The 12485-nt window shown below is 48.4% G+C and overlaps 1 protein-coding gene across 7 annotated transcripts in view; it reads left to right on the plus strand.

Moving 5' to 3' along the window:
• The window catches only part of TRIM14 (tripartite motif containing 14), a 52591-nt gene that overhangs the window by 25145 nt on the left and 14961 nt on the right, over positions 1-12485 (plus strand). For 5 of the 7 annotated variants that reach the window (XM_063636188.1, XM_055271730.2, XM_063636190.1 and 2 more), the window contains exons 4-6: positions 199-361; positions 3364-3456; positions 8646-9209. In XM_063636188.1, the coding sequence (XP_063492258.1) occupies positions 199-361; positions 3364-3456; positions 8646-9181 (792 nt within the window). In that variant the 3' untranslated portion in view covers positions 9182-9209. Of the gene's footprint in view, positions 1-198; positions 362-3363; positions 3457-8645; positions 12289-12485 lie in introns of those variants that run through there. The other 2 variants (XM_055271728.2, XM_055271726.2) reach the window with 2 other exon arrangements.

Consider the following 12485-nt stretch of genomic DNA (forward strand, 5'->3'; position numbering starts at 1 on the left):
TGGCTCCCACCTGCGGGTGGATGCTGTATGGTCTCTCCAGGGCTCTGCTCCTACGGGCATGGCCTGGGCTGACCATAGGTGCCAGGCCAAGGTGGAGCCTGGGCATGCTGGTGTGGGTTTGTTCCTGGGTGCAGCACAGGAGGCTGAGATGCTGCCTGCATCTCCCAGAGCCACCCTCACCCCCGTTTGCCCACACAGGCATACACGGCCACCGAGCAGGAGATGCAGCGGCAGATGAGCCTCGGGGAGCTGTGCCATCCCGTGCCCCTCTCCTTTGAGCCCGTCAAGAGCTTCTTTAAGGGCCTTGTGGAAGCCGTGCAGAGTACATTACAGACGCCATTGGACATTCGCCTTAAGGAAAGTAAGTCGCCGAGTGACCAACTGTGTGTCCTTAACTCCCCTAGTGCCCTTTAGCCCAGAGGCGAATGCAAAGATCATCTCCCTACATCCTGTCTCTCCCACACTGAGGCCCTTGGCTGGGCGGTCAGGGGCACCTGGGCCTGGTGCCCAGCCCACCCTCACCACTTCACCTCCAACCCTTCCTGAGACTGAGACCTGCCCTTCTCCAGTCACACTGCCCTGCTTCTGCCCCTCAGATTGCTCCTGGGAGCCTGCCACATCTCAGCCTTGCTCTGGGCTCCCAGCTGGAATGACCAACTCTTCCTCCTCCTCTTCCTCTGGCTGGGGCCAAGCCTGGCACTCCTTTGAGGCAGACTGGCATAGCTGCGCCCACCTGGGAAGCCCTTTCCTGCCAGCCCAGCACTGACTCACTCTCTCTTTTGGTCATCTCCCCCTCCCTTCCCGCTCCAGGGCCTGCCCATGTCCTGCTAGAGGGTGCTCATGAAGTGGATACATGGACCCCCTCCTTGCCCCTTGTAAGCACGTGAAGGGCAGGAACCAGCTTTAGGTCCAACTCTGAGGTCCCCCCAGGGCCTGGCACAAAACATGTACTCAAAAATATCTGTTCTTTGATTCATGTATGCGTTCATTCATTCATTCACCTCTGCTATCATGATTCATTCAGAACGTTTACCAAGCCCCTTTTATGTGCCAAGCATAGCAGGGCACAAAACAAAGCTCCCTCTCCTCTTTTGGTGCTCACAGTCTTCGTAGGGGAAGACAGACAGTACACAAATATGTCAGGTGACAGGAACTGCTACAAAGAATAATAAAGGCCGGGCGTGGTGGCTCACGCCTGTAATCCCAGCGCTTTGGGAGGCCAAGGTGGGTGGATGATGAGGTCAGGAGTTCGAGACCAGCCTGGCCAACATGGTGAAACCCCATCTCTACTACAAATACAAAAATTAGCCAGGCATGGTGGCATGCACCTGTAATCCCAGCTACTCGGGAAGCTGAGGCAGGAGAATTGCTTGAACCCGGGAGGCGGAGGTTGCAGTGAGTTGAGATCATGCCACTGTACTTCAACCTGGGTGACAGAGCAAGACTCTGTCTCAAAAATAATAATAATAATAATAATAAAAATAAACCAGCACAGGATGGAAGACAGGAAAGTGACAAGGAGAAGGAGCTGTTTTATATAAGCAGTTGGGAAGGCCTCTGAGAAGGGGACACTCAAGGTGGCCCAAAGGAAGCATTCGTTCTGCAGGTTCTGTGGGTCTGAAGGGCCAGAGAGCACAGTGGTCATAGGCACGGCCTCTGGAGCTAGGCCTCCTGGGTTCCTATCCGAGGTCTACAACTTGGAACCCTGCTGAACCCTGCCATCTTGGACACGGCTCCTCCCTTTTCCATGCCTCTGTTTCCGCATCTGTAAAGTGGAGACCATAATGCAGTCGCCTCTCCTGGGCTGCTGTGAGGATTAAATGAGCTCTTACACATATAGCGCTCAGGCATAATAAGCACCATGTATGTCTTGGTGATTATGATTGCTGCTGCTGTTATATCTGGGGGAGGTATTCTAGACAGAGGGAAAAGCAAGGGTGGAGGTCCTGATGCGCAATGGGAGTGAGCTGGCCATATCGAAGGAGCAGCAATGGGGACAACAGGAGTGGACATAGGGTCACAGGGGAGAGAGGAAAGAGATCAGAATCCAAGGATTTTGACGTGGGCAACTCGCAGAAGGAAACTGTCATTTTCTGAAATGAGAAAGAGCATTTAGGACTGGAGCTCACTCAGCACCTCCCCAGAAGTGCCTTCTGCCCCCATCACTCATCACAGGGGCCTGTAGAGATCTGTGGGAAGCCCACCTGCAGGCTGTTTAAATCAAGTTTTGCCTAAAGCTCCTCCTTACATCTTTTAAGTTCGGCCTGTTATTTTTGAAGTGAACCTGTTTAGATTTGAGAAGTTGGACTTCCCATGTGGTGGTATCGCCTCGGCAGTAGGACCTATGATTCTAGAGTTCTGGGGAGAGGGGAGAGGCTTTTGCCTTGATGAAAGAACAACTTCAGCCAAATTAAATTTAAAGGAGTTTAAATGAGCAATGAACGATTCATGAATCCGGCAGCCTTCTGAGTCACAGTGCGCTCAGAGACTCCAGCACAGCCACATGGTGGAAGATTTAGGGACAGAAAAAGGAAAGCGACGTACAGAAAACAGAAGTGAGGTACAGAAGCAGCTGGATTGGTTACAGCTCGGCGTTCGCTTAATTTGAACACAATTCGAACAGTTGGCTACATCTGATTGGCCAAAACTTGGTGATTGGCACAAGTGCAGGCTACGGTCTGTTTACACCTCGACTTGTTATTGTTCACGATGTACAGAAAAATATTTAGGCCGAACTTAAAAGATGTAAGGAGGAGCTTTAGGCAAAACTTGATTTAAACAGCCTGCAGGTGGGCTTCCCACAGATCTCTACAGGCCCCTGTGATGAGTGCTGGGAGTGATGGGGGCAGAAGGCACTTCTGGAGAGGTGCTGAGTGAGCTGCAGCCCCAACAGCTGGGAAGGAGGCAACCTGGGCAAGGGGGGAAGGGTGTGGGGGGGCTGTCCAGGCAGAAGGCACAGCAAATGCTAAGGGCCCCGGGTGCCCCTGCTGTGCCCGCTTGTTGGGGTAGCCTCCCCTCCTTCTTTCTTTCTGAGCACTCAGGCCTTCCTGAGGACTCAGCTCTACTTTCTTGTTTTCCATCTTTACCCTGGAATCTGCACATCTTCCCTGAGTCGCCGCCCATCCTTGAGTGTTGGATCCAGTAGTTGTTTGCTGCCTTAGCTCCTCCTCCTATTTAGGACTCTCCCACACCAGCCTCGTCATCCTAGGGTTTTCCTGTCCCTGTAAATTTACATAAATCCCTTAAATCTGCCTGGCCCTTGGGCGAGATTATGCGAATCTCCAGTTGTGTGGTATTTTTAGCATGTCTTATTTGTCTGCTTGCATGAGCTCCAGGCGCTCATTTCTCAACAATTCCTTACAGGCATGAACTGCCAGCTCTCGGATCCTTCCAGCACCAAGCCAGGTACCTTGTTGAAAACCAGCCCCTCACCAGAGCGATCGCTATTCCTGAAATGTAAGACCCCCGGGAGTGGGGATAGGGTGGAGACAGTGGAGATGGTGGGATGTTGGGTGGAGGAGGATCACGGAAATGGAGGTCCCTCTTTTTTTCTCATTAGAATTTATTTATTTATTTTAAGAATTTGTTTGTTTAAAAATGTTTATTATTAAAGGCAAGTGGCCGGGCGCGGTGGCTCACGCCTGTAATCCCAGCACTTTGGGAGGCCGAGGCGGGCGGATCACGAGGTCAGGAGATCGAGACCATCCTGGCTAACACGGTGAAACCTTGTCTCTACTAAAAATACAAAAAAAGTTAGCCGGGCGAGGTGGCGGGTGCCTGTAGTCCCAGCTACGTGGGAGGCTGAGGCAAGAGAATGGCGTGAACCCCGGGGGGCGGAGCCTGCAGTGAGCCAAGATCGCGCCACTGCATTCTGGCCTGAGTGAAAGAGCGAGACTCCGTCTCAAAAAAAAATAAAAATAAAAATAAAAAAATAAAGCCAAGTAAAACAATACATGTTCATTGTAAAAAATTAGAAAACAAAAGAAAAAAGTTACTCATAATCCCTCTTCTGTGAATAACTGCTATTATTTGTCCTTTTAGCTTTTTTAGCACAGCTAATATGCATATAATGATATATTTAATATATCTTTTTATTTTACAAATGTGGTGTCATACTATACATACTGTTTTGTCATCTGTTTTCATTTACTGATATATTATGAACATATATATATTTGGGATTTATACAGTGAGCCACTGTGCCCAGCTAATATTATCACTGTGTGTGTGTGTGTGTGTGTGTGTGTGTGTGTGTGTGTGTGACAGTCTTGCTCTGGAGTGCAGTGGTGCAGTCATGGCTCACCGCAGCCTCGACCTCTTGGGCTCAAATTATTTTCCCACCTCAGCCTCCCTCATAGCTGGGACTATCAGTGTGTGCCACCATGCCCAGCTAATTTTTTATTTTTATCATTATTTTTAGAGGTTGCATGGCATTGCATTGAATGGATGTGTCACATTTAGCCAATCTCATAATGTTGGATGTTACATTTTCATTTCTAAAACAATGCTGTAATAAACGTCCATTCTCGTACACATTTGTTGAATTGAATTAATGAATGAGAGAATGAACACACCATACCTCATTTTCAGATTATTTTTTAGGAGTAATTTCTCAAAGTGGAATTACTGGGTATCAACCTAAAGAAGACTCAATCTAAAGAAGGCTCAGTATCCAGTTAGCAGAGTTTATTCAAGTGCAAAGTAACAATCAGGAGACAGAGGGAAACCAAAGAATGGTGATCAGTGCTCCTGGTGTTGGGAGGCGGACAGTGAATATCAAAACAGAGGCACTGAATAGATTTACATTTTCCATACAAAGGCTAACATACTGATTTAAAGGCTGGGCACGGTGGCTCACACCTGTAATCCCAGCACTTTGGGAGCCCAAGGCAGGTGGATCACTTAACGTCAGCAGTTCGAGACCAGCCTGCACAACATGGTGAAACCCTGTCTCTACTAAAAATACAAAAATTGGCCGGGCGCGGTGGCTCACGCTTGTAATCCCAGCACTTTGGGAGGCCGAGGCGGGCGGATCACGAGGTCAGGAGATCGAGACCACGGTGAAACCCCGTCTCTACTAAAAATACAAAAAAAAAAATTAGCCGGGCGTGGTGGCGGGCGCCTGTAGTCCCAGCTACTCGGAGAGGCTGAGGCAGGAGAATGGCGTGAACCCGGGAGGCGGAGCTTGCAGTGAGCCGAGACTGCGCCACTGCACTCCAGCCTGGGTGACAGAGCGAGACTCCGTCTCAAAAAAAAAAAAATAAAATAAATAATAATAATAATAATAATAAAAATAAAAATACAAAAATTAGCTGGGTGTGGTGGCAGGCGCCTATAATCCCACATACTCAGGAGGCTGAGGCAGGAGAATCGCTTGAACCTGGAGGCGGAAGTTGCAGTGAGCTGAGATCACACCACTGCACTCCAGCGTGGGTGACAGAGTGAGACTCCGTCTCAAAAATAAATAAATAAATAACATACTGATTTAAGATTTGATTGGCTACTATTGATTACACCCTAAGGGGTTAACATCCAATTGAAAACAGATAACAATCAAAAGGGTCTCTATCGCCAACGTCATTTAGTGTAGGTTTGAATGAAGAATAGGGAGTCTGGTTAATGTATAACATCTCAACACAAAAGTCAGAAAGTAATGGTCACGCACCAGAGAAGAAAAACAGCCACATTATGTGACTTAGTTTCCAGGGCTTAACTTTTCCCCTTGGCATAATAAATTAGGAAAGTCCTGAAATTTTATTTTCTTTTTACACTGGACATGAATTTTTAAGGTAAACTTTAGTTGAAATATAACATGCATAAAGAAAAGTGCACAAATCGCCGGGTGCGGTGGCTCACGCCTGTAATCCCAGCACTTTGGGAGGCCGAGGCGGGTGGATCCTGAGGTCAAGAGATCAAGACCATCCTGGCCAACATGGTGAAACCCCATCTCTCCTAAAACTACAAAAATTAGCTGGGCATGGTGGCATGCACTGGTAGTCCTAGCTGCTCAGGAGACTGAGGCAGGAGAATCGCTTGAACCCGGAAGCCGGAGGTTGCAGTGAGCCAAGGTCGCACTACTGCACTCCAGCCTGGCAACAGAGCAAGACTCCGTCTTAAAAAAAAAAAGTGCACAAATCAAAAATGTGCAGCTCAATCAGCTCAATGATTTTTTAAAAAGGAAACATATTTTGTAACCACCTTCAGATCAAGAAATGGAAATTTCCACTCCCCAGAAGTCTTCCTCATGTGCCTTCTTCTTTACTGTCCCCAAAGGAGATCCACTCTCCAGACTTCTAGGACTATAGGTTAGTTTTACCTGTTTTTGAACTTTCACTAGGTCATTCAGACTATACCCTTCTGTGTTTTGCTTCTTTCACTCATTATGAGATTTATCCATTTTTGTATATTGACATACTGAGTGGCTGTTATAAATTCACTTAGTACCTCTAAGCTATCTACAGATTATTTGGGTTTTTGTGTAAATAAGCATGTCACCTATGAATAATAATCTTTCATTTCCCCAGTCTTTATTCTTGCCTTTCACTTCTTTTTCGTGCCTTAAGTTACTGTCTACTACATTTAGAACATAGTTGAATAGAAGTGGTTATAATGAGCAGCATTTTCTCCCCACCTTAGATATATATCCAACAGAAATGCATACATATGTGAATCAAAAGACCTGCACAAGAATGTTATGTGACCGAAACACAGGTTCAGTTGCTCAACACTTTGCAGAGTTCAATTAACAAGAGCGAGGTCTGGTATAAAGAAAGTGGTTTTATTCCAAAGCTTAGCTTAGGGGAAGAGGTACAGGCTCCTCCTGTCCTTAAAGGTACTGCCTCGCTTTTGAGGCAGAAAGCAAAGGCTTTTAAATGGGGTCTTTGTATGAATGGCATCCAGGGGAGGAGCAAACAGATGGGGGTCTATGTGACTCATTTTGATGCCTTTTCTACCAGGTGGTTGAGCTGGTGCCATTGAGGGCAGAACTGGGTTGTAATGTGGCCGTTGTCTTGAGATGCTGTCCAGGTGGAAAGGTTCTGTTGCAGGCATACTTTATGTTGTAAATTGACTGTTGTCTCTTAAGGCAATCTCCTGGTGGGAGAAAGTTCTGGTTCTGAACCCTCTAAGTAGGTAGATAAGTTTGCCCTGTAGGGAGTCTCTGGTGAAGGGAAGGTAATGGTTATAATTACATTTCTAAAGAGCTAAGTAGAGGCAGGGCACAGTGGCTCACACCTGTAATCCCAGCACTTTGGGAGGCTGAGGCAGGCGGATCACCGGAGGTCAGGAAATCAAGACCAGCCTGGCCAACATGATGAAACCCTGTCTCTACTAAAAATACAAAAATTAGCTAGGCATAGTGGCAGGTGCCTGTAATCCTAGCTACTAGGGAGCCTTAGGTAGGAGAATCGCTTGAACCCAGGAGGCCGAGGTTGCAGTGAGCTGAGATCGCATCACTGCACTCCAGCCTGGGCAACAAGAGTGAAACTCCGTCTTAAAAAAAATAAAAATAAAGAGCTAAGTAGGAAGTGGGAGACAGGAGAAAAAGGGGGAAAATCTTAAAAATAACTCATTCTCTTTTTCTTAGAAAACTCAGTCTCTGTTACACGTTTACAGTTATAGCAACATTAGTCACAATAGACAACACCGAAACAATCCAAATGTCCATGGAAAACTGTTTGGCCTTGTTTATGAAAGCTGAACATCCACATACCCTGTGATCCAGACTTAAAAAAAAATAAAAACTTCATGTGTACATACATTGTGTAATGCAAAGAGAAATGTTAATAGGAGTTTAAATCACTACAAACTTTGGGGAGGATAGTTTTGCAATATGTATCAAAGGCCTTAAAAACAATCATACCCATTGACCCAGCAATTCCTGTTTTAGGAGTATATTCTACAGAAGCAATCAGATACGTAAAAATGTAATTGTATTAGTGGTTTCAAAAGCTTTTTAAACAGAGGACTAAGTTATGTGTCCAAACATCAAAATTTTAGAATCTCCACTAAAATGCTCTTGTGAAAGGATATTATTTGATGTGTCAAAATGCCTCACAAGTAGATCAATCAATTTTAAAAAGCAGATTACCTAACGTCATGTATGATGTGACACCAATATTAAGAAAAGCTATAAAAATTAGCCGGGCGTGATGGTGGGCGCCTGTAGCCCCAGCTACTCGGGAGGCTGAGGCAGGAGAATGGCCTGAACCTGGGAGGCGGAGCTTGCAGTGAGCCGAGATCTCGCCACTGCACTCCAGCCTGGGCAACAGAGCGAGACTCCATTTCAAAAAAAGAAAAAAGAAAAGCTACAAAGCAGCAAGGGGAGGGGAAAGATAGGAAGTACACACACCCTAATGTTAACAGTGATAGGATTATTTTTAATTAAATTTGTATCAACTGGCAACATATTTCACGGCACAAAATACAGTCAGTATAAGGGATGTGCAGCAGAGTGATCTCTGCTTCCCCCTTCCCCAAGCCCCCGCCCCAGGGGCAGTCGCGGTTTAAAGGGGTCTCTCACTCCCTCCTTGGGCCATTTCAGCGCTTCGCATTTTGTGCTTTGCACGTGCGTTGGTGGGTTCCCGGGGGCGGGGCGCCGCGCTGGCCCCGCCCACCAGTTGCGTCCCTTGTCTCGCCCCCTGCAGACGCGCGCACGCCCACGCTGGATCCTGACACGATGCACGCGCGCCTGCGCCTGTCCGCCGACCGCCTGACGGTGCGCTGCGGCCTGCTGGGCAGCCTGGGGCCCGTGCCCGCGCTGCGGTTCGACGCGCTCTGGCAAGTGCTGGCTCGCGACTGCTTCGCCGCCGGCCGCCACTACTGGGAGGTTGACGTGCAGGAGGCGGGCGCCGGCTGGTGGGTGGGCGCGGCCTACGCCTCCCTTCGGCGCCGCGGGGCCTCGGCCGCCGCCCGCCTGGGCTGCAACCGCCAGTCCTGGTGCCTCAAGCGCTACGACCTCGAGTACTGGGCCTTCCACGACGGCCAGCGCAGCCGCCTGCGGCCCCGCGACGACCTCGACCGGCTCGGCGTCTTCCTGGACTACGAGGCCGGCGTCCTCGCCTTCTACGACGTGACGGGCGGCATGAGCCACCTGCATACCTTCCGCTCCACCTTCCAGGAGCCGCTGTACCCGGCCCTGCGGCTCTGGGAGGGGGCCATCAGCATCCCCCGGCTGCCCTAGGGGCCAGGATCGGCGTGACAGCCTCCAGGTAGGCCGCAGCTGCCCAGTCTCGCCTAATCTACCTAGATCAGCGTGGCTGGTCCCCTTACTGCCTGCTTCTTAGGGCCCTCTCCCTGCCCCAGCTTTCCCCGACCAATCACGCCTACCGTGCTTTGAAGGTTTCTTCTCCTAGGCTAGTTTCAAACAGGCCCTAAACAAGTCTGCTGCTGCCCTCTCATCACACCTCCGCACCCCCACCCCACCATCATTTACACTACTTTAATCCAGTTCCTTCAAAGTGATACCCCCACAGGTAAGCCCTCAGCATCCTGAATACATCGTAATCCGCAGCCTGGGAACCTTCTCCCTCGTACAGCACAGGAACCTGACACATAGTAAGCACACAGTAAACGTTTGTGAATGAATGAGAGTTATCCAGCCCGGACTCTCGAGTGTCTTGAGGTTCCGTGAATCTACCGCTTCCTCCCCACCGATTTCAGCTTGTCCACATCACAGCTCCCTCCAGAAGCTGCAAGAGCGAGCGTCTTAGCAGTTCCTGGTCTGAACCCTTTCCCAGTCCTCATCTTCCACCCTAAAACTAGAGTGATCTTTCTAAAACTTCACTTAACCTCAGCTATGAAAAGGCTTCCAGGAGTTTCCATGAAATAACAAAAAAAATACAAGCGCCTCACCTTAGCATTCAAGGCTTGTCTACTATGCCCAAAATTACTTATCCTCACCTAGCTCCTACCACTCTTTTTAGAGACTCTCCAGTCAGAAATGTGTCGCATAGTTCCACCTCCACACCTCTCTGCTGCCAGCACATTCATGCAGAAAAGTCTTTTCACCTGTCTCAGTCTTCCCCAGGCTTACCTGCACCAGGAAGTCTAACCAAGGAACAGGAATCTCACTGTAAGAGCCACAAATCTGGGACCTGTCTTTCCAACTAAATTGGAGGCTTTGGAAGGGCAGCTTTGTCCTATACTCTCTCCACCCTGAAAAGTTCAGAAAGCCCCTTCCCTCCCAAGCAGTGAATTAATAACCAGCAGGTGCCTATCACTGAGTCACAGAAGAGCTGAACTGGGCGGGCCTCACAGGTCACCCAGCCAGATCTCATCTAGGGAGTCTGAGGTCCTGAAAGAAAGAGCTGTGTAAAGTTACCCCGCGGTGATATAGGGGGGCCAGACGTGTGCCCCATCCACCCACCCCCAGACAAGCATCTGACCTGTCCCCTGGCCCAGCCCTTAGGCCCAGCTTTCAACCTGCTTACTCATTTCTCAGAGGATGTTGGGAAGGAATCAGCAGGTGACAGTTGCTAAGCAACCAAAGGGGTGGTGTTTCCCAACTGTCTTAGGACAAAAAGGGGAAGAGCACCCTTAGATCCAGATGTTGCCAAGGAAACCCAGAGCGCCCAGCTGTCTGGAATGAAGTGACAGAAGTAGAGAACAGTAGGCCCTCACAGGGAGGCCAGCTTCTCTAGCAGGGAGGGGGAAGCCTCTTCCCAGGGCCTGTGTCTCCATTCTGAAGGTCTGCGTCCTGTTTTGTCAATTCCCTAGACGGTTTTGAAGTTATATTCTGTTAAAGCATCTTCATAGGTGCTTGGTGGGAGGCCAAGGTCGCCGAATCCTCGTGGTTTAAACAGACTTTCAGTGCATTAGTTTGAACCATATAAAACTGACAATTTTCAATAGTTTTTGAGTTAAAAATGGCACTTTTGACATGAGACAATGTAGCAGAATACCAGGCAGACAGAACCTTGCAAACGCCTTAACTTCTAACCAAAGACTTTAAAACTCTGGCTGGACAGTTTTAAAGCACTATGCTGCAGGATCGTGAGAAAAAGGGGAAATTAATTCTCCTAGGAATGGCCCAAACTGAATTGTGGCAGGCAGAGGGCATTCCTGACAGAGGGAAGATGAATACACTTGACCCCAACATTTTGTCCATCCCTGATGACCAAGACCTCTTCCCAGACCCACAGCTGCAGAGGCCAAGTAATAACAGCTCTTACTAGTTTATAATGCACTGTTTTAATGCTTTATGACTAAACTCATCTGATCCTTTCATCACCCCTAGGGGGTAGAAAGTTATCCCAATTCTACACATGGCAAAATGGAGACCCAGACTCACTTGCCCAAGGTCGCACAGCTAGTGGTGGAGCTGAAGTCTGGGCCCAGGCTGTGAGTTCCAGGTCTGTGCTCATGGCCACCAGGCCCTACTGCTCAGGGTGAATGCAGCTGGTCTCTGGCCAGTGCCTGGAGCTCTGGCCCCTCTCGTGGAGCTACTGCCTATGATGCTTTCCTAGTGCCTGGTTACTCTGCGAGACTTGAGTCTACCTTTGCACTGCCTTCCTTGGGGTCTGAGATGAGGCCTTATGGCCCAGAGGGAAACTTGATTCAAAAGTTTGGGATTCATGTAGCAGAGACAGAGCTAGACTATAAAAGTCACGAACTAGCTGTGTCTAGGCCCGTGATAGCCAGAAAGCGGCAGTTTCAATCCATAATCAATTGTGTGACCAGGGCTAGTCACTTTTTACTTCTCAGTGCCATCTATAAAATGGGGATAATAGCACTAACTACCAGTGCTGTGAGGCTCAAATGAGCCAAAGGTTATAAACTTGCCTTAAAACTATAGTCCTATACAAAAATTAGCCGGGCGTGATGGTGCGTGCCTGTAATCCCAGCTACTCAGGCTGAGGCGAGAATTGCTTGAACCCAGGAGGTGGAGATTGCAGTGAGCCGAGATCACACCACTGCATTCCAGCCTGGGGGACAGAGCAAGACTCTGTCTCAAAAAAACAAAAACAAACACATATATAGTGCTGTATCATGCCAGGATTTATCAGTATTCCCAAGGGAGCTTGCATGGTACTGACCGAGTGCTGAGACTACTGGTATTCCCAGCTGCCACGTGGCAGCAGCAGGAGCTATTAGAATATTCTTAGCACAGGAATGAGGCTTCCTTGGTTTCCATGTCTGTAAGGGTTGCTGATCACTTACCTTATTCTCCTTCATACTTGAATCTGTAGACATTTCTTTATTGATATGGCAAATTGCTTGCAGATATTTTTAAATGACAGCAATTTTCTAATATTTGGTTTAATAAAATGTGAATAATGTCCCTTTTAACCATGGTCTTCACTGGGAGTTCATGTTGTTTCAAGTCCCTAGCACCCAGACCTGGAAGGGCCTTTACTCGTATCCTATTCCTTACGCAGCCTTCTGGTAGTAGTCAGCTGCTCCCTGATTAACTATCTGCAGGGATGGGGCATTCACTGCTTCTGAAGATAACTCATTAAAGTTCTCACTTATGTGTAAACAAACCC

Source organism: Symphalangus syndactylus, chromosome 3, assembly GCF_028878055.3.
Source record: "Symphalangus syndactylus isolate Jambi chromosome 3, NHGRI_mSymSyn1-v2.1_pri, whole genome shotgun sequence".
In the NCBI taxonomy this organism is placed as follows: domain Eukaryota; kingdom Metazoa; phylum Chordata; class Mammalia; order Primates; family Hylobatidae; genus Symphalangus; species Symphalangus syndactylus.